Source organism: Convolutriloba macropyga, chromosome 11 (assembly GCF_964194025.1).
Source record: "Convolutriloba macropyga chromosome 11, txConMacr16.3, whole genome shotgun sequence".
Taxonomy (NCBI): domain Eukaryota; kingdom Metazoa; phylum Xenacoelomorpha; order Acoela; family Convolutidae; genus Convolutriloba; species Convolutriloba macropyga.
Genome location: NC_134478.1, coordinates 44,147,234 through 44,173,477, shown reverse-complemented (window position 1 = coordinate 44,173,477; position 26,244 = coordinate 44,147,234). Strand labels below are relative to the sequence as shown.

General features: G+C 34.5%; 2 protein-coding genes across 2 annotated transcripts; both read right to left on the bottom strand.

Moving 5' to 3' along the window:
- Window positions 1-2,191: 2,191 nt before the first annotated feature.
- On the bottom strand, window positions 2,192-3,616 carry LOC142349292 (peptide methionine sulfoxide reductase MsrA-like). The gene has a single exon (XM_075400762.1). The coding sequence runs from the start codon at window positions 2,990-2,992 to the stop codon at window positions 2,366-2,368; it is 627 nt and encodes a 208-aa protein (XP_075256877.1). The 5' UTR covers window positions 2,993-3,616; the 3' UTR covers window positions 2,192-2,365.
- Window positions 3,617-10,220: 6,604 nt separating this feature from the next.
- LOC142349768 (mitochondrial peptide methionine sulfoxide reductase-like) lies at window positions 10,221-25,081 on the bottom strand. Its single transcript, XM_075401531.1, has 3 exons — window positions 24,883-25,081; window positions 24,212-24,454; window positions 10,221-11,022 (listed from the first exon to the last, which is right to left on the bottom strand). The coding sequence occupies exons 1-3, from the start codon at window positions 25,036-25,038 to the stop codon at window positions 10,777-10,779; spliced, it is 645 nt and encodes a 214-aa protein (XP_075257646.1). The 5' UTR covers window positions 25,039-25,081; the 3' UTR covers window positions 10,221-10,776.
- Window positions 25,082-26,244: the final 1,163 nt, after the last annotated feature.

Genomic DNA, 26,244 nt, shown 5'->3' with positions numbered 1-26,244 from the left:
ACTTTTTGAAGAAAAGTTCGGTTAACACAGGCGAGGGACTGGCTAAAAAAATAAAAACATCTAAAAATAGGCTGAAAAGTTGTCGCATATTTTTTTCCCCAAAAAACACATTTTTTGTCTTTTTGTGCTATATGGAGACATTGACAAAACGATATGAGTTATTTTTCAAAGTTAGTCTCCAAAAACCACTAGTTATCGTAGTTTATTGAGTTTTGACCAACAATTTTGCTAAATTTGACAAAACAAGGCTAAAGTGCCTGAAATTGTGGCTAGAAATTGATTTCAAAAATTTTCCGAAAACAAATTTCTTAAAATTCCTCTTTTGTAGTGAAAATCCTCTTTTTTAGCAGAGAGCTTCAATTGAAACCGTATATGCTAGCCTGGGATACCATAAAAACCTCAAAGAATGTCTGAACAAAAAAGTGGGGCTAGCATAAGTTTTCTCGTTTTTCAAAAATTGTGGAAACAATAATCACAAATCCTTACAGAAAACTAATAGTATCAAAGCCATTCATATCCTGAACTTTCAATGTAAAGCATTTTATATGGTCAAATACACCTGGAAGCCAATTTGACCTGTAATCACTCAGAACAGAAAAATTTTACGACCACATAATAGACAACAAATACAGCCGTAATCCAAAAATTCAGTAGAATGGCGAGAAATTGTTAAAGCTAATAAAAAAAGGAAATTCGCCAAAAGCTTTATATAATTTCATTGAGAGTCCTTTCGATGCCAATGGGAACCAATGTGAAATGACTTCAAAAAGAAGCAAAGTTATGAACAAACATCAGGAAATCACGAAATTATCAAGAAAACTTACATTATTAATGTCATAAAACCAATAGCAAAACATAAAACTGTCATTATTGACTAGAAATTCCAACATCAATATTGACTAGAAATTCCAAAATGTAATGAAGTCAAAGCAGCTATTAATAATCAACTCAAATCATTGGATAGTTTCACTTAGTCCTCCTTAAGAGACCAATTGCACGTTCATTTAATACAAAAAAAGTGTTAAAATGCAGGCAAACTAATTAATTAAAAGTTTACGAAAACAGTGTCGAGCGTGGAAACAAAATATATGTTCATTGCACCTCGTTTGAAAGTCAATGGTATTTGTCGTTAACGGAAATTTAATAAGGAAACTAATTGTCTATCATTAACAAGTAATTATAAATTTTAAAAACATCGATCCAAAAGAATTCAAATTTTTCTTTTGTTATCTCAGATGCGACCGCAACCAGCCTTTTCCCTGCTGATCGTTTATTAAGAACAAAAAATTGTTCCCCAAATTTTAGCGTATACTATAGTTTCGAAACATCAATTTGAATCAAATTAATCCTAAATTGAACAAAAAACATAAACGGACAAATGTCGGAAGAATTGCTCTTGAACAACAGGCGAGGCAATTTAATTCATCATGGTCTTTAGTCTAGATCAATTTTTCCTTAAGGGTGCAAAAAACCTTGCCCCCACCGGAATTCGAACAACTGACCTCCCAATCCATGGCCACATGCACTAACCACTGCGCTACGAGTAACACATTTATCTTTGCTGTAACCGATTTTATATAGCACCGAGATCACTCAAAAATGATGAAATAAAACGTGAAAAAAAGTCACTTGAGAAGTCAAAGAATGTTCTAGAATAAAAGTGCACAATTGTCAAGCGAAAAATTTGCATAAAAAAGACACACACGTTTACAATAATTGCTATGAACTGCTTTCAAGAGCAATTAATGACGCTCAAAGTGAAATGTCAGATGGCAAATGTCCACAAAAACTTGACACCTCGATAACTCCTCAAAAAATTTAAACGAATTTCAAAAAAAAAACGTTAAAATTTAACATTCTATGCTCGAAGGCCTTTCTAATAAAACCACTCGCAACTCGCTAAGATGAACATCGAGCGGCCTAACCTGACTGAACAAAAGACGCCAGAATATAGTTGAGAATATAGTTCCTCCTCCCAATAAATGATGTTGACAATTTTAGAACCATTTTCTCGATAAATTTGGTCAGTTCAAATTTCATTAGCAACTTTATGACGTTAATCCAATCATTTTGTGTTTCTGAGTGAGGGCTATCAAAAGCTGCTAAGTTGAGAACATCTTCGAACAATAGAAGTTCTTCGCACGCCATGGGCGTTTCATTTTCAGCAATAAAAAAGCTACAAGGAAAGAAATGGGTTCGAAAACATCAGCTGAAAGATCAATAGTCACAAGATAACTGCAATCTAACATTTGCTAGATACTTTCTTTAATTTGGATTAACAATGTTGTTTAAGTTAGCAGTGTATCACTAGTTTTAAATTAAGTTATTCAAAAGCAAATTTTACAATCAGTCATAGAAAGGCTACCTATTTAATACAAGTGGCTTTTTTATTTCTCTTCTTTCGCCCTGCCATATATTGCTGATGTCGGTCTTCAGCAGGGTAAAACACAGGAGCCGGGTACACGCACTCGGTTGCCAAAATAAACTCGTCTTTCTCTATCTCCGATTTGGACGTTCGGCCAGGCATCCATTCTGCTAGCAAGTACTTGAACTTCACGAACTGTTTTTCTGTAGAGCACCAAACAGCTGATTTATACTGCTCTTTTCCCACAATTTCTTCAGCTTCTCCATTTTCATCTCTGCGAACCCTCAGAAACGGATTGTGATTGGCAATGAACAGTTGAAATACCTCGTCAATTGATAACTTCGATGCGTCGTACACAACTTTGACAGCCTCAGTGTGTCCAGAACCGCCTTCACACACGTCTTCGTATGTCGGGTTTGTCAAATGTCCGCCCATGTAACCAACTGACGTCACGAAAACGCCTTCGGTTTCCCAGAAAAGTTGTTCTGGGCACCAAAAACAGCCCATTCCAAAATATATGACATCATGGTTTTCAGGATAGGGCGAGTACAGCGTGTTACCGTTCACTTTATGATGCGTTAAGGTGTGTAAGTCTTCATATGTGCACGTAAAATCACCATCAGCCATTTTATCAGCAGGTGTAATTTTGAATTAAAAGTATATTGTACAATAACGTGTCTATTGTACTTACGTGTATTGTACAATAAAAAAATCAAAACCAACGTCTGTTGTAAGCGTTCATTCAAATTGCATTGAGATTGGTCTATTTATTATTCGTATGTTTTTTGCATGGATACGAACGAAAAAAATTCTATTTGAAAAGAAAACTTCAAATGGTGACAGCGATTTATGAATTAGCTAGTCATGAAAACGTTGATCTGTTTACGATACATGTGACCAAGTAGGTCATAATACCAATCTTTTTCAAGCAAATTCAGTTCGCGAAGTCCGTTTAGTTGTAGATCACGTATTTTTAAACGTTTTACAGGTTTAACTAATGTAAACATAACCGACTAAACGTCGGAAGGATTGCTCTCGAACGACTAGTGGGAGCTCTAATCAATTGCAGCCTGCTACAGTCGGAGGGAGGGGGCTAAATGGAACTACGAAGTTCAATAGTGGGCTTCAAATAATCACATTAGAGGTTAACATATACCACTACTAAGATTTAAAGTGAAAAATGGCACCAGTTTTGGCGCACTTTTCATTTGACTTTATTGTATCAAAGTGCCACCACTTGAGTTCAGCTGCTTGAAATTGTGATAGAGAGAGACTTTTAGATCACGCGAAACGCAAAAAGTCAAGGGCGTAAAAATGACTCGAAAAGTCAAAACGGTCAAGCAAAAATTTTGCATAAAAAAGACACACACGTTTACAATAATTGCTTCTCTACGAGAGCTATTAAAAAGGCTATTTACATCTGGATCAAATATACTAACAACCTTTTATATCTTGCCCGATGCAAAAATAGTGGCCTAATAAACAGAAAATGATCAAATAGTTTTTCAATAAATGATCAGAAGCACTCGAAGCAAAATCTCTGCCGACTGAGTATCCAATGTTAAATTAAAATTTCAAAATGCATTTCGAAACTCCAAATAACCCAAATATATGCGACACGGATACGTAAAAATTTACAAATGACCACCATTTGTATCATCTTACTTTCATACAATATCAATAGGCGAACGCCTAAAATTGATTAACATAAACCGAATAACGTCGGAAAAACTGCTCTCGAATGACAGGCTGCACAATTTAATTCAGGGGCTGTAGCCTAGACAAATTTTTCTTTATCGGTGCGAAAACATCAGACAACGGTAGGATTCGAACCACAACCTGAGTACAATTCCATGACCTCGATGGAGGTATTAACCACTAGGCTATCAGGGCCTTGTCATCGCGTCTCTAACAATCAATTTTGTTTGAACAACAAGTTTTATTTCGGAGTGAGAGCAATAGAAATCATTCAAAATCAAGAAGTGTGTGAAAAAGTCACTTGAGAAGTCAAAATTATTCTAGAAGAAAAGCGCAAAACGGTCAAGAATTTGCATAAAAAAGAGAAACGTTTAACGTAATTGCTTCTCATTTAAGAGCAATTAAAAATGAAACTGATTGTGCTGTCACTACAACGCGATCATTGAAAAACTTTTAAGGTAATAATACATTTATTTTAATTACGATTAAAATAACAAATTATTTTTTTAAACCAGAATGAACTAGAAGTACACCTTCTGTTGGCTTAGAGGCATTTCCAAAAACTCTATGCGGGAAAACAGGTATTGCTAAAAGACGCAGCCACTTTCACAAATCAGATAACATTCAAAACATGCAGGCGTGCGCACAAAGTTCCGACCACATCATCACCTTTTTGCACGAAGCAAAAGAGGCAAACTTGAGCGAAGATTTCATGTCCGGAAAAACTTTTAGTGCTGATTGTTCCCATTTCCGGTCAATAGCCTTCAAATATTTGAGTTTTTTCTAATTCTCTTATTTTCTTGTCTTATCACTTAGTCTATTTAATGAAAGGTTCCATTGGCTTCATGATGTGACATTAAAACTTCTCTCTGGCATCTACTCACTTCACTAGTATTTACTTCTTTGATATTCAACCGTTTTAACAACTATTTGTTTTGGATGAAATTTTCAGTTTCTGAATTCTGAGCAAAACTTTTGGTCTTCATCTTGAATTCTCACTCTGTCCCATTAGTGACAGTATTCTTCATTCGGAAGCTGATGATTTTGTTTACTTTTCGATTAATTTCAACTCAACAAAGAATTCAATTAACTTCTAAAAATATATTTGGCATATTCAAATTTTACCCAAACTTCACTGTTTTTTTTTTGAGTTGTCAGTGAATCTTAATAACGAGAGGTAACATAGGCTTTTCATGGAAGAGAAAAAAATTAGACATAGCTGGCAGATTGCCAGAAAATAGCCGCAATAGATTCGTAGATCGGCAGTCTAAAAAAACAGTAAAAAAAGACAGACCAAAAAAAAATTCGTTTTTTCATTGAAGGCTGATATGTTATATTTTGATTAAAAATCTGTATAAAGTTATTGCTGCCTCTATTAGCTGATCTCAAATAACCTTCATTTAGAGTGACACACACCCAGTTGACATTATCTCTTTGAATTAAAGTAAATAAAAGTCAATTTCAAAGTGAGGAAGTCATTTTTGAGAGTCAGGTAAGTCAAGTGTGACCAAAAATTTAATCACGCGAATGAACAAAAAAACTCGCTCCACTAAGAGCGAAAAATGACGTCACACATGCAATTCAGTTAAAATTGCATGAACGAATGAACAAAAAAGTGGCTGTGACGTCATATGGTCGTAACAAACATGACGACGAAATAAAAAAAAACCAAGAGAAGGCCAATAATAGCCCCAGCTATCGCTGTGCGGCTATTAAAAAATTTAGAATTTAATTATCTCTTCTTATACTTTGACACCATTTTCGAAACATTATAAAATTAAAATTCATTTTTGTTCAGTACGTGTTGTTTTCTGTTGTCTTTTCTCAAAATATGATCATCAAATCAAGATAAAAATAACTATAAACAAAACTAAAAAGGTAGCTAAAAAATTCCCGGACTTTCATAACGCAAACTCTGTGAAATAATTTTGATTAGACAACTAATAGCATAGTTTTCATTAAACAAACAACTAATGGCATAAAAATTTTTTAATTAACATAAAAGGGAAGAGGGAAGATTGTTAAAACCCTGCTGAAAATCAAATGAAATGACTTTTTTTCTGATAATTGTTAGGTTTTAATTGAACGAAACAAATAAAATCAAAAATAAACCGACTAATGTCAGAAGAATTGCTCTCGAACGACTGGCGAGGCAATTTAATTCGGGGGCTGTAGGCTAGATAAATTTTTTATGGGTGCAAAAAAAAGTTAACCACGCCGGGATTCGAACTATGGACCTCCCGATCCCTCAACAGAAGCACTGCCCACTCGGCTATCATGCCCTTCTAGTTGCCATGCTGCAATGGATTTTATTTTAGCAACAAGCTTTACTTTGGAGTGAGAGCAACAGAACCAAAAACGGCTCAATAATTGCTACGAACTTCGTTCCAGAGCAATTAAAAACTGAACACATTTAGCTACAAATTGTGCACAAATAATAATCAATTGATTCCACTGCTGTGTGACTGTGTCAAACCAAAATCCTGTTGAAGAAACATCTTGGGTGAAGTAAATACCTTATTTAATTTCCCGAATTTTACATTCGTTTCTACGAACCTGAAGTATTCATTAACCGTTACAGACAAAACAATTGAGAGTTTATGGAAGTCGATAATAAAAGTTTATACAAAGATAATAGAATCTCCGAAAATTTTAAACTTACAACTTGAAATAAACTGAAACTTATGGCGTCAGTCTAAAAAGCTGTGAACACCGATTCTTAGCAAACAGTTATTAGGAAGCTTTCAAATGCAGTTTGTTTAATACAAATTTGGAAATAAATCTCAAAGGCACTTATGGTACAAAATCGAGCAAAAATATCTGAAGTTTGCTGTTTCTCCTGAAAAGATCCATTTCCTCAATTAGCAGAATATTGGTCCAAAATATTTGTTAAAAACAGAGTCGTACAAGCCAGTTTAGTTCCTATGCAAAGCAGATAAAATAAAATTACGAATTAGTGCCTAATTTTAACAGATTTTGCAAAAATAAGCAGAAAAGGACAGAATATTTTTAAACAAAAGCGTAAAGGTTAATGTTCACAAAAAGTCAAACTTCGCTACCTACTCGAAAGAAAAAAATTTGTCCAAAACGGACTGAACAAAAAATTACGCAGTTGAGCATATAGTCCACTCCCAATAAGTGGAGTCGGAACAATAAACTTTGGTTTTCAGATCTTATAAAAATAGAGAGCTAGTGACTTCATAGTACCTACGATCACCAAAATAACTCAGAAAATCTTGATCACTTCAAAGAATAAAGGAAAACGCATTATCGGTAAGAGTAATAGCGAGACTTCTTTCCGTCTGTACACAAAGCAGGAACTTGAAAATCTGCTCCCAAGAAACAATTTAAGTCGGTCTCAATCTTGTCCGAAAAGACTAACAGGATATATTATGAGAGTTTATTTATAACGCGGTGAGGATATTAACCCTACAAACGGGAGTCCTTTGCCGATCTTTCATTGGTCAGAAGAAACAATTGTGTTAGGGGTATCTACGTAAGTGTAACTACTGTGACAACTGTTTCCAATCAGCTCTCGAACTTGTGTATCTCCTAACTCATTATCTTGCTATTTCATGTTCCTTGAGGCTTCATCCCTCTAGCCAAGTTTACGCCACGTAAAATTCATTGTCACGCTTATCTTACATTTACATTACTTTTACATTAGTTTGATCTCTCTCAACCTTCTTACAAAATGTGAGACACAACCATTGTATCCTCGCGCAAGTGTTGTTGATTGCTTCAGACAAATTTGTTTAAAAAACTCTCCGTCGGCGGCAGTTTAGGAAAAAGTCCATAGTTGCTAGCCAGGGCAAATTTAAAAATCTTTTTTGGTTCGAAGACCTTCACAAGTTAGAGGAAAGATTTTTAAAAAAAACTGTCAACCACAGAGTTGACTATTACAAGAGGAATATATTGTATTCTTCACCGGAGAGATAAAATAGCCCGCAGATTGCCGGAATAGCCACGATAGACGCTTGTGGCCTTCCATGAATAGAAACAAGTAAAGAAATTTTAACTGCAAAGAAGTAGAAGTCACTGAAGTCATTGAAAAAGTCAATTCCAAGAAGTCAGTTCGTAAGAATCACCGATGAAGACGACGAATTAAAAAACCTAGCCGGAAGAATTCCAGATACGACTCGAAGTGGAAATCCACTTAAACGCCATCCAAATACTCATCAGACAAAACGTGCCTCCACTAATTTATGATTATCTTGAAACAAACCATAAAAAAAAAGTAAAAAAGAAAATCAAATCTGTTAAAATGCAATAAAAAATCTTATCAAATTCTGTCATAAATTGAGATCCCGAAATAACTATCTCTGCTAAAATTACTTCATCAAAACAACTAGTACCTACTAAAACCAGAATTTTTTAAAATACGTGCAGCCAAATCATGAAAAAATAAGCTTTTACAAAGAACTTGGACAACTGGAAAAAAGTAATGAATTTTTTAATATTACAAAAGCACATGAATCCAAAGAAAAAAATGCTTTCAATCAATAGGGTATCCAGATGCTCGCAAAATAATAGGCAAGTCAAAATAGGCTAAGAAATTTGTCTAAAAACAGAAAAAAAAACGAACAGCAAAAAAATTAAGAAAAGTTTCAATTTTCGCCATTTTTTTTTGTAAAATTTCTCAACAAAAAAAATGCTTCAAATCCACAAAACTGGAGCCACTTGTAATCTAAAAATTGCTCAAGTAATAGGGGTCGTTTCAATACCCATTTGAGGCAGTAAATAAAACAGTCGTCAAAAAATCGCAAAAATTAGCCCAAAAATCAGCAAGCCCAAAAATATGAAAAACCTCATATGAATTTCCAGAAACCTTCAAACCACTACCAAAACCATCTTAAAATTAACATAGCCGGCAGATTGCCGGAATAGCTGCGAAAGAATAGACCTGCGGGCCATATAGTAGAGATAGAAACAGCTACAGATCTAAATTGAAAAAATAATCGACTCCGCTCAAAAAAAAACTAGGCTAAAAAACATTCAGCGATAAAATAATAAAGCTTGTTAAAATTCATTCCACAGAAACCTCTTATTAGGGACCTTAAATGCACATATGAGTTCCTTTGACCTTAAACAAATTCAAATTAAACTTAAGTTTTAAAGTGCAAAAGTCATATTATTGAGTGAGGTAAGTCACGTATGATCAAAATCTAATCACGCAAATAACCCAAAAACTTTATCTAAAACGATTGAGAAATGACATCACGCGAACAAATGCCGTTAGTGAGAGGAAGAAGTCATTCAGAAAATTTGACTTTTTCAGCTTTGCTGTGTGAACAAATGTAAAACGAAAAAAGGGCGTCAGACGACAAAACAAAAAAACCAAGAGCACCGCAATATAGCTACGCTCAGCTTACAGCTTCGCAGCTATAAAAACAAAATCATAACCAAATCTCTTAACCAAAAAAATTTTTAAAAAAAACCTGCTTTAAAATGCCGCACGTGAACCAAAAAATTTCGATCGCTTACAGATTTTTTTTTCACTCCTCAATTTCTCGCTCTCTAGAAAACAGCGATATAAACAAAAAACCACTCTTTTTTCGCTCAACTCTTCATTTTGTTCAGCAACAAAATCACTCCAAATTTTTTTACGTGTTTCATTTCCTGCGTCAAAATTCACTCCAAAAAATTGATTTAAAAAAGGACTTCTCCAATACTCCTCTTCGAGTCGTAAAAAAACCATGATGTCCCCAATAATAGCCGCTATCGCTTCGCGACTATTAATAAAGTAAACAGAACAATGTACACTTTCAACACACTGACATACTGCATTGATAAAGAGCTGGGAAAAATCATAGTTCTTGCCAAGAAATCTTATCTTAGACGAAATAAAAACTCTAAGAAACATTAAAATTTCGATGATTTTCTGCTCAAAATTTTGGCTTTAAATAGTTCAATAACAGTTTTGTTACTTAGTTTAATAGAAAATATGATTATTTTTTATAGTGTGGCGAAAAATATCACTCTCTCCGCTTGAAGAAAGAAGCTGATAACTGTTTGCTAGTTGTAAAAATTTTATGAGGGAAATATGCCGAAGAGCAACGCGAGGGAAGTACAAACAGATATCGATGAAGAGCAAAATTTCTAACAACAACCACCACCATCGCCATACAGTCGAAAGAGAGGAAGGAAAAAGAAACAGTTTAGGGAATCTAACAATTTTATTTCAGTCGAAGAAAACATTCCAAATAAAATTTCTACATCTATCTACAATAATTGGTGTAATCGCTATAGCACCGATCATGTTAACTACCTACAACTCTAGAGCTTTTGATTTGAAATAGTAATGCATAATTAATTGTCGAGGAATACCATAGAGTAATTTCACAAAATTAATGAATGACTGTCTGCTGTAAAAACAACAGCTTCAGTTTGATTGATAATATTCACGAAAAACGTAACTCAATGTCCCAAATTCAAAGATTCAAAGGTACATGAGTACTTCTATAAAACTTCTAATTCAAAAGAAAAGATGATTCCAAAGTTCCAAATGATTTAGAATACAAATGCCAGAAACTAAAAAGATACTTAACCTCTAGAAGGATGTCAACATGATTCAAAATGCATTGATCTACTAATGGTAAAACTGCGGCATCCTAATGAGGTAAGACAACAAGCTACATATTTCAACTAAAGACAGTTTCAATGGTTTGCACGAGCTCAGAATGGAGACCCAGAACTTCAATCCACCGACTGTTTCAGAGCTCCACCTTAGGACAGCTGACCCCGGTGCCCTTTAGCCCGCAATATCCTCCAGGAACCTTGTGGAGATACTGCTGATGGTAGTCCTCGGCATAGTAGAAGGGTCCCGCTTCTTTGATCTCAGTCGTGATGCGTTTTAAGATTAGTTCCTGGTAGACCGACAGAGATTTCTCCGCAAGTACCTTCTGGTCTTCTCTGGTATAGTACAACGCACTTCTGTACTGAGTACCAAAGTCATTGCCCTACAAAGACAGCAAAACAATGCATAACAGAAAGGAAAGATAATGGCAATGATAAGTTCAGAATCTTAACTACTCCCACTAATGGATACAATTCTGATTCTGCGTCTTAAATAAATTGAGATCACCTGACCTATTCTTAGGTACTGAGGTTAGATCTTGAAAACCCAACAGCCACAAAGTTTTGTAACCATAGCTGTCAGAAGATAGCCGCGGCAGCTTCAAAGATCAGTAATTTCAACAAGATAACACAAAACATACCCAAAAAGAAAATTCTCTTCTTTTTCTAATTGCTGATGTAATAATTTGATTCAGACTATGTACAACCTATTTTCTCAAATGACCTTCAAGTAGAGCGACAGTCAATTGACCTTATCTCTATTAAGGAAACGAAACGTAATTTTTGAGTCACATGCGACCAAAAGCTTAATCACGCTATGAACAAAAAAACTAGAGCTAATAAGAGTGAAAAATGACGGAGCATGAATGAACGATTAAAAAGCAGGTTTGAAGTGATCGTTATGACATATTCTCGCCACAAAAATCTCGAGGACGAAAAAAAAGCTGGACAAAACCTGACATAAAAATTAAAGAATTTTCACCTACTAAACAAAAAAACTAGGCCGACATTGGACTATAATAGGATAGGATAAACCAATTCGATCACTAGAATCAAAGTCAAATTGCCGCAGGTGACCTATGAACCACTAGCAATAAAGCAAACTTTTGTTCAAACAGTTTTCTCACTATACGTTAGACTGAAAAAATTTTCAGCCGCATAAACAACCTTTTTTTGCTCCACACCTCGTTTCGCAGCAAGACCAAAACCAGCACTTCAATTTGATTTCAAAAATCATGAAAAAGTGCGGACAGATGGACAGATCTTAAGAGAAGACTTTACCCCAAAGCCATAAATTAATTGACTTGTAAAAACCAAGAAGGCCCAGCTATTACTTTGATATAAAGTAAGTTCTTTAGTGTTTTTCGAGGCCATATTTAGTTTTCACTTCATTCGAAGACCGTTACCCGTTACCCCTACTTTGTTCAAGCTTATCTAAAACCAGCGGCTGACAGATAATTATTGTACACGTATAATCTTGTAGTATGTACCTAAGTTGATTGAAGATTTATCTTTTGCGGTTTTTTGGACACGAACTTGTATAACTGTTAAACACTGTGAAGCAGAAAAATGGAAAAATAATTATACTGATACATCAATAGTCAAAAAAGTTTGCATTTGTAATCAAATTACACGAAGATACGTTTAAACAGTATATGGAAGCGCATGAGACATCAGCACAACTTAAGACGGACCAATTTAGATTGAGGTAACACCTACAGAAAAGCCCAAGGCGAAAAACGAAGAATAGCCCTGATATTCAAATAAAAAACTCTTTAAAACTTCAAACTTTCTGGTGATCTACCTAACAGCTCAGCGAAATAACATCTTTGCTGATAATTACCAAATTTTTTGGAAGTTCGTTTCGATCTAAGTTAAGATGAAGAACACGAAGAAACATTTAAAGCGGATATGGAACCACTTCCGAGATCAGCAAAAACGTTCGAAGGACCAATACAGCTTGAGGTAAGATCTAATCGATGCAAGTCAGCAGACATACAAATAAAAAAAATAGTGAATAAAGAGGCCTAGAAGTAACTATTAAGATAGGAAAAACCATTTACAAAGAAAAGATTAAAACATAGCCGGCAGATTGCCGGAAAATAGCCGCGATAGACGCTTGTGGCCTTCCATGAATTGAAACAACTAATGAAATAAGATAGACTAGCAGTCCTTTAATAGACCACTTAACTTTTTAGGTTAGATTCGGACTGTCAATTTTGTGACACATACGGTCTATAAGGAGAGCTTTTTCAAAATTGATATTCGAAATTAAAAACTCAAGACTAGTATTCAAGAATTAGGGCATATAAGTTTGCAACTACTCAGATGCACACTATTGATCTTTAATAAAAAAAAATGTTCATAAAATTTAAAGTTCCATAGGTGAGTTCAGAAGTCATTTTTTGAGTGAGGTAAGTCACGCAATTTACCTAAAAGCAGAAAAAACGTCACGCACAGAAATTTTAATTGCAAAGCAATAGAAGTCACTGAAGTGAATTCCAAGAAGTCAGGTCGTAAGAATAATCGATGGAGACAACGAATAAAAAAAAACCACGATGTCCCCAATAATAGCCGCTATCGCTTCGCGGCTGATAAAAAGAGAGAAAAATCAGTCAAATTGCCGCACAGCTGACCAAAAACCACTAGCGTTTTCTTAATCTACGTTAATAATAGATTGAATAAAATTAAAGGCGCGAAACCACTCGCTTTTTGCAGATTCTGGTTTCTGCATGACTAAAATCAGCAATTCAAATTAACTTCAAAAATCATAAAAATGTGTAGACGAGATCTTGGAAAAGACAGCGCCCCAAGCTATTCAAATTTGTTGAATTGTAAAAACCAAGAGAAGACTAACACTAGATCGGCTATTGCTTTGCAGGCATTAACTACAGTTAATCAACAACCAAATCACTCAAATAACTGACTCAAATGAAAAGCGAAAAAATTCAGTCGAGATGTCAATCGCCGGTTTTAGTTTTTGAAGTGTGACATTCTCAAGACAAATTTGATACGGTGAGAAAAAGAAAACGATAGTAAAAGGACCAAAAATAATCCGAATAATCCGTGACCTGATTGCCAAAAACATTAAAACGCAATCAAAAGCACCTAAAAAACAAACTAACCAAAATTGGAAATAAAAAGCTGGAAAAGGCCGCACTTGAAAAAAAACGCTCGTTTAGTCCAGATGATAAAATCGCTGTTTTGACCTTTTGAAGTGTGATCAATTATATTCAAAATAAATTTGATACGGAAGAAGAATAGAAAACGATTGCCTAAGGACGCAAGAAGCGACTCGTAGGATCATCCTAATTGAAATCCTTCAAGCAAAAAATTAAGAAGATCCAAAAATTAAAAACCTCATAAATAAATACTTAAAAATAAAGGTCACGCTTGACAGCTTTTAAAAATATCGTCTTACCAAAATTGTCTGTCAAAACTAAAATTGTTTTACAGTAGCCACCAATCATTCTGTTAAGACCCCAAGTTCAAAAAGACGCCCACGGCCAAAGATAAAATGCGATTGGAAAAGTTTCTGATTCCATATTCCACACGTTGTCATTTCAAAATACAAGAAGTCTTGAGAAACTAAACTTTCAAATAATCATCATGCGCAGGCAAAGCTTATCAAAACATAGCCGCCAGATTGCCGGAATAGCTGCGAAATACACCTGCGTGTCGTATAATAGAGATAGATATAGATACGTTCGAAGGACCAATACAGCTTGAGGTAAGATCTTATCGATGCAAGTCAGCAGACATACAAATTAAAAAAATAGTGAATAAAGAGGCCTAGAAGTAACTATTAAGATAGGAAAAACCATTTACAAAGAAAAGATAAAAACATAGCCGGCAGATTGCCGGAAAATAGCCGCGATAGACGCTTGTGGCCTTCCATGAATTGAAACAACTAATGAAATAAGATAGACTAGCAGTCCTTTAATAGACCACTTAACTTTTTAGTTTAGATTCGGACTGTCAATTTTGTGACACATACGGTCTATAAGGAGAGCTTTTTCAAAATTGATATTCGAAATTAAAAACTCAAGACTAGTATTCAAGAATTAGGGCATATAAGTTTGCAACTACTTAGATGCACACTATTGATCTTTAATAAAAAAAATGTTCATAAAATTTAAAGTTCCATAGGTGAGTTCAGAAGTCATTTTTTGAGTGAGGTAAGTCACGCAATTTACCTAAAAGCAGAAAAAACGTCACGCACAAAAATTTTAATTGCAAAGCAATAGAAGTCACTGAAGTCAATTCCAAGAAGTCAGGTCGTAAGAATAATCGATGGAGACAACGAAAAAAAAACCACGATGTCCCCAATAATAGCCGCTATCGCTTCGCGGCTAATAAAAAGAGAGAAAAATCAGTCAAATTGCCGCACAGCTGACCAAAAACCACTAGCGTTTTCTTAATCTACGTTAATAATAGATTGAATAAAATTAAAGGCGCGAAACCACCCGCTGTTTGCAGATTCTGGTTTCTGCATGACTAAAATCAGCAATTCAAATTAACTTCAAAATTCATAAAAATGTGTAGACGAGATCTTGGAAAAGACAGCGCCCCAAGCTATTCAAATTTGTTGAATTGTAAAAACCAAGAGAAGACTAACACTAGATCGGCTATTGCTTTGCAGGCATTAACTACAGTTAATCAACAACCAAATCACTCAAATAACTGACTCAAATGAAAAGCGAAAAAATTCAGTCGAGATGTCAATCGCCGGTTTTAGTTTTTGAAGTGTGACATTCTCAAGACAAATTTGATACGGTGAGAAAAAGAAAACGATAGTAAAAGGACCAAAAATAATCCGAATAATCCGTGACCTGATTACCAAAAACATTAAAACGCAATCAAAAGCACCTAAAAAACAAACTAACCAAAATTGGAAATAAAAAACTGGAAAAGACCGCACTTGAAAAAACGCTCGTTTAGTCCAGATGATAAAATCGCTGTTTTGACCTTTTGAAGTGTGATCAATTATATTCAAAATAAATTTGATACGGAAGAAGAATAGAAAACGATTGCCTAAGGACGCAAGAAGCGACTCGTAGGATCATCCTAATTGAAATCCTTCAAGCAAAAAATAAAGAAGATCCAAAAATTAAAAACCTCATAAATAAATACTTAAAAATAAAGGTCACGCTTGACAGCTTTTAAAAATATTGTCTTACCAAAATTGTCTGTCAAAACTATAATTGTTTTACAGTAGCCACCAATCAATCTGTTAAGACCCCAAGTTCAAAAAGACGCCCACGGCCAAAGATAAAATGCGATTGGAAAAGTTTCTGATTCCATATTCCACACGTTGTCATATCAAAATACAAGAAGTCTTGAGAAACTAAACTTTCAAATAATCATCATGCGCAGGCAAAGCTTATCAAAACATAGCCGCCAGATTGCCGGAATAGCTGCGAAATAGACCTGCGTGTCGCATAATAGAGAGAGATATAGATACAGATTTAAATTGAAAAAAAATCGACGCTTTACAAAAAGCTATGTTAAGAAAAATTCCGCGATAAATTAACAAAGATTGTTCAAAGTCATTCTGCAAAAACCTTTTCATTGAGGACCTTTACTGCACAGAAGACCTTTACTGAGTTCCTTTGACAATAAACTAATTCAAATTTAACTTAAGTTTGAAAGTGCAAAAGTCATTTTATTGAGTGAGGTAAGTCAAGTATGATCAAAATCTAATCACGCAAATGACTTGAAAACATTCGACACAGAGAGTGAAAAATGAAGTTAGTCACGCGCGCAAATGCCGTTAGCGAAAGGAAGAAGTCAATAAAAAATTAGACTCCAGCTTTGATGTGTGAACAAATGTAAAACTAAAGAAGAGCATCAGACGACGAAACAAAACATAGAACGGACTATGAGAGAATCGGGATAAACATTTTTAAAATCAGATAAAAAAGCAGAAAATCAAGGTCAAAATGCCGCATGTAGACAAAAAAACCACTAGTAAGAAATGGAAATCTGGCTGAAACAAAAAACTACGCCTAAAATGAACTATGAATGGATTGGGAAAACCATTTAGAAAAAAATCCAATCCAAAAAATCGAAAAAACAGAAAAAAACTAAAGTGAAATTGCCGCATGTTAACAAAAAACCACTAGCGAGAAAGCGATTTTTTCTTCAAACACCATTTTTTCACTCTACTTTAAAATTGGAGCAAAAAAATTTCACGCCGTGAAACCACTCGCTTTTTCGCTCCACTTCCTGTTTCGGCGTGACGAAAATCACTACTCCAATTTGACTTCAAAAATCATGAAAATGTGTGAACAGATCTTTAAAAAAAGACAGCGCCCCAATACAAGATCACCGCAATATAGCTCCGCCCAGCTTACAGCCTCGCAGCTATAATCAGAAACAATTAAAAATGAATTAATAATTGATCAAAAATCATAATACCTAAAAAAATTAAGAGAAAATCAAAAATTTCTTAATATCGTAAAAGTAGATATACAAGTGAAAACCAATGTTTCATACAATAGAGATAATACACTTGCTCTATCAATATTGAACAGGCCATGGTAAGCTGAAAAAGATCTCTAATTTTAAATAAATGGAAAAGGAGTGGAACAAACTTCTCAATTTAAGTCAATATAAAAAATCAATTTTGTAACAGCAAAACTCTATTTAATTTGTATAGCAGGACAACGAGCTTCAGGTTTTCAATTCAATTAAGAAATCGAAATAGGAAAAAAATCGCCAATTAGCCGAAAAATGAGCAACAAAGTTTTGCGCAAGAACATTAATTGCTTTAAGATTAAAATGTATAAATGGTAAATAATTTAAAGACGTATGGTGAAGTAATTACACTTATAACGTAATTGTTAATATTCTTTAGTACATGTAACCAAATAACACGAAGCGTTTAACGAAGATATGGAACCACTTGCGAGATCGGCAATAACTTTCGATGGACCAGTACAGCGTGAAGTAAGACCTACTAATGGATACAAGTCTTAAAAACTTGAGACCACCTGACCTAAACTTACGCATTCAGTTAAAATCCTGAAAACACATCCACAAAGTTTTGTAAACACAAGTACAAAAAGTAGCCGCGATAGCTTTGAAGATCAGCAGTTTCAGAAATATAACAAAAAACAGACCTTTTTGCTGTTCTTTGATGAGAGGTATTAATTGATGAGAGGTATTACCTTGATTAAGAATATGTATCGCCTCAAATAACCGTCAATTAGAGCGACAAGGTCAATTGACCTTATCTCAATTAAGGTAATGAAACGTCAATTATGAGTCAAATCTCATGTGACCAAAAACAATCACGGAATGAAAAAAAAACTAGTTCTAATAAATGTGAAAAAAGACCATGCATGATTAAAAAGCAGATTTGAAAAGATCGTTACATAATTTTAACAAAAATCCCGACGACACAATAAACACGACAAAGGCGAAAAAGCTGGCATTCGAAGAATTTCTATTGAATATACAAAAAAAATAGGCCTAGGATGGACTTAATGGATAGGAAAAACCATTTACAAAAAAATTGCCCAAAAGTGAGAAGAACAGTAAAAATAAGTCAAATTGCCGCAGGTAAACAAAACACCACTAGCGTTTTCTCAATCTACGTTAATATTAGAGTAAAAAAACTTGCATTCGCATAACCGCTTGCTTTTTGCTCGGCTTCTTGTTTCGGCGTGACCAAAATCAGCACTTCAATTTGACTTCAAAAATCACGACATGAAAATGCGTGGAAATCTTAAAAAAGACAGCGCCCAGAGCCATTTGAAATCGTTAAATTGTAAAAGCCAAGACAGGGCCAATAATAGGCTCAACTACTCAAATATCTTATTCAAATGACTGGCGCCTAAATTCAGTCGAGGTGATCGACAATCGCCGTTTCAAGCTATTGAAGTGTGATCAATTATTTTCGAAAACAATTTTGATACGGGTGAGAAATAAAAAACGATAGCCGAAGGACCCATGAAGTAACTAGTAGGATCCGCTAAATCAAACACTCAACAAAAAAATTTAAATATTCCGAATCAAAAAAGTCTGATAAATAGATGCTTTAAAATAACTTTTCACTTCACGGCTTTAAAAAAAATAGCCAAAATAGCCTTACGATAGCCGCTAACCAGTCTATCGAGACCCCAAAGATAAAGAGAAACAGGAACACAGCAAAAATGTGACACAAAATGTTGATAACCAGATTTCAAAACCTACACAATTCAATACCAAGTTTCAATCGTTAATGTCATTCAATCAAATTTGAAGCGCTACTGTCATGAGGTATTATCCTTCCAAATAACCATCATGCACTGGCAAAACGCATCAAATCAGGACATAGCCGGCAGATTGCCGGAAAATAGCCGCGATAGACGTTTGTGACAACTAGACTTTTATAATAGACCACTAGACTTTCTGGGTTATATTCGGCCTGTCAATTTTATGACATATACGGTCTATAAAGAAAAAGCCCTAAAAAAGCTTATTCAAAATTGATATTCGAAATCAAAAACTCAAGACCAATAATCAACAATTAGGGCATATAAGTTTGGCACTACTTAGATGCACACTATTAACCAGTAAATTATCATAAAATTTAAAGTTCCATATGTGAGTTCAAAAGTCATTTTTTGAGCAAGGTAAGTCAAGCAATTGACCTAAAAGCAGAAATAACGTCACGTACACAGATTTTAACTGCAAAGCAGTAGAAGTCACTGAAGTCATTGAATAAGGCAATTCCAAGAAGTCAGGTCGTAAGAATAATCGATGACGACGAATTAAAAAACATAGCACGACAAGTCCTGAAATACTATTCAAAGAATTGAATGAAAAACTTAAAAGTACTTTACCTGACCAGCAGATCAATTGAACAATGCAAGCAAAAACACAAACGAAATCACCTCAAAAAATTGAAACACACTATCAAACAAACTGAACAAAAATATACTCATTGCTAAAACTCTTGAAGCTTTTACCCCTAAGGCAAGATTTGATCCCTTTAAATAGATCTTACAAAACGCTTGCAAATTTTAATGAAATGTTGCTGAAAATTGTGATATTAATATCTTCAGAATCATTTCTGTGTCTCTAGAGGCTATCCATTAACGCAATTCCAAGCCTTGTAAAATTCATTGGCTCAAAGATCGATAGGCAATAATTTTAAGAAAATTTCAAATTTTAAAAAATAGAGATTCGTTGTATTAATATGTCGACAACCATTCAATTGCCACCTAGCAACTATTTAATAACATACTATCAAACCCTGGATGAGGTTATCTGGCTACTGAGGCACGAAAAACTGAATAAAACTTAAAAATTGCACATTTCATCAAAAAATTTCCGAAATTTGAAAGGTTAAATTGTTGAAAAATAAATCCATTGAAACTAACAACCATGCATTAACTTTTTATCAGATCGTGGAATAGGTTTTCTGGCACTTGAGATTGGATAAATATCAAAAATTGACAAAAACTTTAGAAAACCTTAAAAAATTGCAGATTTTATTTATAAAAATGCTAAAACTCGAGACGTTAAAATGTTGACAACCAATCATTGTTACTAGAAACCATGCAGTGCCCTATTATCAAACCCTAAAGGAGATTCCCTGGCCCCTGAAGCTGGAAAATGACAAATTTTCAAAAAAAATTGAAAACATTTGCAGAAATTAGTATCATTTTGCGTGTTTGTGTTTGTAGTAACAAAACATATAGTTCAAAAAAACGGTCATAACAAAAAATTTTGGCTCGCAAAAGCTCTTCATCAACGTTTAAAAACTTCAATCAAACAAAAAACTCAAACAAATCACAAAAAACATTAAAAATTGCACCATTTTTAGCCCAAAAACTCCTAAAAAACCGTTTAACCTTAAATTAAGGCCATCCCAGCAGCTGAACCACTCTAAGCACTTGAAGGAATACTAAAGCCCACCTTGGCCTCTAATGAAACTTAATGCCCGCGCGTTTATCCCGTTTTGAAAGATCAAAGTCAATGAAAAATGTGTGAAAACATCTTAAAAAAAACACAGCGCCCAAATACAATTCAAATTCTTTGAATTGTAAAAAACCACGAAGTCCTTAATAATAGCCGCTATCGCTTCGCGGCTATTAAAGATAAAGTGAGTTAACATTGGCCGAAAATTTTTTTGGGGTAAAATCAAAAAAATTCTCTATCATGAAAGTACATTACAGTTGCTCTATAAATATTGAACGGGACATAGCTCTAAAATTGGAAAGGAAAAAACTAATGAGTAGACAAAAAGTGCAACAAACTTCACAATTTTATGTCAATGTCAATTAAATAAACAATTTCGTACCAGCAACAATTTATTGCAAGTTTGTTTCTATCTAAGTTACGATTGTATGATGTTTTCTAAGTGAAAGAGTTATTTCAAATTATTAAAAGGAGTAGTCTAAAACAGAATAGCGCGCATCCCAAACCACTACAAATAAGCAAAAAGTTCATATTAATACTATGCGTTTAAAACATCACTTCGAAACAATTAAAAAGCCACAAATTATTTTCTTAACTATTTCTTGACACAACTACGTTTTTTGTCTATAAAAACTCCCAAAATCAGTGCGTAATAGGAAATTTTGTTAAAATTTCTCGCTCTATTTGAAAAGACTGTACAAAAACACTATCTAATTCTGCGTTATACAAAATTGTTGAGCGACACACACATTTCAAGATTTATTCATTCCCTGAACTTCCTATATTTCTGCCTACGCACTGATCAAAGTAACATAGCAGAAAAATGAATTCCGGAAACAACAACAATAAAATTCTTTTTACAAAAAAAATTTCATAAATTTTTAAAATAACCATTGCAAAATTGATCCATAACTTTGAAATCGTTACCTTAACACGGTGTGCACAGCAGTAAATATTCAGTAAGAAAGAAAAATGAAGACAAAAGACCGGAAACTTAAAAAATTCTTTGGAAATAAACAAAACATTCACAACACTAGAATAAGCGTTCAACACAAACCGCCATTTTGAATTTATAAGAACATAGCTTTATACATAATGACACAACACCTTGACAGAATCTGATCCAGGTATTGAACAATGAAATGCGATTAAAACGAATACCCTATCAGAAAATCAGTTGTTCCAAAAGTTATTTTCGATTAAAAAAATTATAACACCAGCAAACAAGAAAACGGGGCTCCTATCAATACTAGCAATACTCGAGAAGTCAGTCTGCAAACGTCCCAAATATTGCAATAAAAGCAGAAACCAAAAGCCTAGAGAAACAAACAAAAGTAGCCAAAAGTTGAAAACCAAATCCAATTTACCATATATTGCCAATCAGCATCTAAGCCCCGGGCACCTCAACATAACAATAAAGGTTTCAACTGTAGACAACAGAACAGAAGAAAGTAGCATAAGAAAGTGAAATATTGCCAAATGTAAATAAATTGTAAGCAAGGAAATTCAAATTAACTTGGAAGCAAAAGTGTTTAAAATGGTCAAAAACTGATGAACAGGCGTCCAAAAGGCAAAAGCAGTTAAGAGTTGTTTCATCACAAAACATCCAATAACCGCCAAATTTTTCGGCTCATCATTATCAAAAACAATGGGATTACAGATAATCAATGCACGCGTAGGAACTAGTAGTATGTACCTAAATTGCTTGAAGATTTATCAATCAAGTTTCTTGAAGATAAAATTGTCTCATAAGAAAATACATTGAAGACGTAAAGTACCTGGTGAAGTGATTACACTGATGAAGAAAGTGTCAATATTCGTTTGTATATGTACTTAAATAATACCAAGAAAAGTGCAAACCGGATATGGACTCGCTTGAGAGTTCACCGAATTTTTTTAAGGACCAATACAGCTTTAGGTACAAACCTACGGAACAACCGGTCCCATATCATTGCTAGCAAAATTAGAGAAGTCTGCAGACATCCCGAAAATCGCAATAAAGCAGAAACCAAAAACCTGAAGAAACTTAAAAGCAGAGAAATGTGCAAACCAGATCCAGTGTACCTTAAAATGGTCATCAGCATCAAAGCCCTCATAAAATAAATAACATAGCTCGCAGATTAGCAGCCAGATAGCCATAAAATATCCGCGATAGCCTTGTAGATCTGCAGTCTCAAGACAGCAAAAAAAGACAGACCAAAAATTTCTTCTTTTCATATGCTGATACGTTATATTTTGATTAAGAATCTGTTAACTTATTGCTGCTTCTATTAGCTGCTCTTAAATAACCTTCAATTAAAATGATATACACTCACTTGACCATATTTCTTTCAATTAAAGTAAAGAAAAGTCAATTTGAGAGAAGTCATTTTTAAGAGAGAGATAAGTCACGTGTGACCCAAAACAATCACCCGAGTCAACAAAAACTCGCTCTATTTAGGGTGAAAATGACGTCACACATGCAATTCAGTTGAAATTGCATGATTGATACATAGCTGGCAGATTGCCAGAAAATAGCCGCAATAGCTGCGTATATCTGCGGTCTAAAAAAACAGTCACAAAGACAGACCAAAAAATTACTGTTTTCATTAAGGCATGAGATGTTATTTTTGATGAAGAATCTGTATAAATTATTGCTGCCTATATTAGCTGCTCTCAAATTACCTTCAATTAGAGTGGAACACAATCACTTGATCTTATCTCTTTGAATTAAAGTAAAGAAGAGTCAATTTGAAAGTGAGGAAGTCATTTTTGAGAGTGAGGTAAGTCACGCGTGACCAAAATTTTATTCACGCAGATGAACAAAAAACTCGCTCCACTAAGAGTGAAAATAGACGTCACGCACGCACTTCCATTGAAATTGAATGAACGAATAACAAAAAGCAGATTTGAAGTGGTTGTGACGTCATATGGTCGTAACAAAAATCGCGACGACGAAATAAAAACACCAAAAGAAGGCCAATAATAGCCTTTAATATCGCTTCACGGCTAATAATAACAATAAATGCATTAATTGCAGACAACAAAAATGCATTAATTTCACAAAAAAAGGTTTCAAAATGTAAATAAATTTGAAGAAGAATTAGAAAAACTGTCGAATTAAGTCAGCATTTTCTCATATCTTTGGTAATTTTCTGATGTTAATATTGGTAAAAACAAACAAAAAGATAACTAATCACTGCGCAAGACCATGAGAAAGAACTACTTCCACCATCGAATTGCACCACAGAAAACTTTTAAAAATTGATCAAAAACTGATAAACATGCTTCAAAATGACCAAAGCAGTTAAGATTTAAATTCATCATAAAACACCAAATAACCACCAAACATAGCTAAAACACCCGAAAACACTCCTATGAACCTATGATGCAGCCTAGAGGCACCATTTGGATATGAGAAAAAGCTTAAACAAAGCACTGCTTCAAAATTGCCGTATGCTTAGCAAAAAATTGTTTGCCTACTTTTCTTGCTTTAACTCTTTCTCTCAAAAAGGTGGTATAAAAATTTGCTATGTTTGTTTTCACGCGTTTCACTTTCTGTTTCAAATACATTTCGAATTGTAAAGAACAGAAGACCACCATGACTCATCGAGTCGTAAAAACCATCATGACAGGAATCATTAGTTCAATAATTAGTGCAAAAAATGATGCTTCTCCAACCTGGCGCATGCCTTGAGTAGGATCATGAGCCTCCCAGAATATCTGCAGCAGCTCATTCAGTCCAACAACCTCAGGGTCATAGACAACCCTGACAACTTCCGCGTGACCAGTTCCACCCGAGCACACCTGTTCGTACGTTGGATTCTTCGTGAACCCACCCGAGTATCCAACTTGAGTTGAGAAGACTCCCTTCTTCTTCCAAAATTTCCTCTCTGCGCCCCAGAAACAGCCTAGTCCAAATATCTACACAAAACGAAAAGGAGTCAGTCAAAACTCAAAGCTTTGCGGTAAAACCTACCGTATACAAAATCAGAACTTTTGTTTCCTTGAAACAGCTGTTCTCGATATTGATTATTTGTCATTGAAATGTATTTGACTTCCTACTTTTTGTTCAATCTATACGTTTCCGGAAATGTTCTAGTATTCGCTGAAATGTGATATAAATTGACAAGTAAATGGAATGCCTAAAAAATACTAAATCAAATCCAGAAGATCTTAAGCATATGATCCATAAGTTTACCCCATGCCAAACAAAACTGCTAGTGGAAACTTTACCAAAGGAACCCAATAGAAAAAAATAGGTATTTCTATTAACTTTCAATGCGACACTCTCAGCAAGGGGTATTGCGACAGCACATTATTTTCAGCAGTGTTAATTTGAAAATACTTACCATGAGGTGGTACCTGGGGTCAAATGGGCCAACAGTTGGGTTTCCGTTGACTGCATGCTTGGAGTTGACCTTGATGGTTGATTCGGTGCCCTTGATAGCGTTGTCCGCGCAGGGCATCGTCATAGATCTACCCATTTTGAGACGGAGAAATCTCATGTACTTCTATTATCAAGACCTAACTGAAAACAATTTAATTGGCCCGGGCTTATCAATCCTTAGTTAACACCGTCAATGTGATTAATCCTTAGAACTGAATGGGAACCTCATTCCGAGAGCGTGGTGAAAGTTCTGAGAGCTATTCCAAGTTCAATTCCAAGTTATTTGGATAACGGTTATTTAGTGCGCAAACATACTGAACTCTGACCAGTAAAAACTAAACAAGTTAATACAAATTGATCAAACACAAGCTAATTATGTGCATTAGTACTAAAAGTACCTACCCTTCACACCATATCTTCCGTTCCAAGAGTTTCTCAATAACTTCGCTGGACTGTACACTTAGAAGCTTAGTAAAGTAAAGATATCAGATCTGCTGCCTTAATGCCCTCACGCTTAACCTGTTTATCTCGTTTCTTTTGACAAAAAGTCAAATCTGGAGGCAGAGCTCGTAAACCTACATCTGAAAAAGCTAATCAGCAACTTGGTTGACAATGACTTCTTGCAACGTCAAAACAGCAAAAAAAAACATTTCCCAGTCTAATAAACAAGGCGGCTCGTTAATGTGCGTTCGCACATGATGTTCCGACCCGAGCTCATCTACATTTTTGACTAAAATGTCAACCAAATCAAGAGATAACAAAAATAGATGTTTGAGTTTAAAACAATCGTTACACATTCTATCTACTAATTGAATTACTAATGCCATGCTTCATTACAGCACCAACGTGACCTGACATTGAAGAGACTAGAAAAAAAATAGCACCAACAAAATTTTGGCGGCAAAAAATGAATATCTAAATTTAAAAGCACCTGGTAACAACGTCAAAATGCAGTCAGATAAAACCTTAACTACACAAGTTTACCTTTTACTAACTATACAGCAGATGAAAAGTTTTCTTAACGAGACTAGGTAACAAGCCGACAAAAAGAACGAACAGTGAGGCGAAACTTAAAAATTAATCAACATTTTTTGCACCAAGAAAATTCAAAAATCTTAAAAAACATTGGTTTTTAATAAAAAAATCCTTGATAAATTACTAAAAAGTCATTACAAAACCAAAAGCACCCGTCTGTGGTCAGACTATGCCATAGAAACAAACTAAAGAGAAACTCAAAAAATTGCAAACGATTTGCGAAAACACAAACCTTTGCTACCATTAAAATCAATACCTATCATCTGAATATGTATTTTTAATTCAGTTG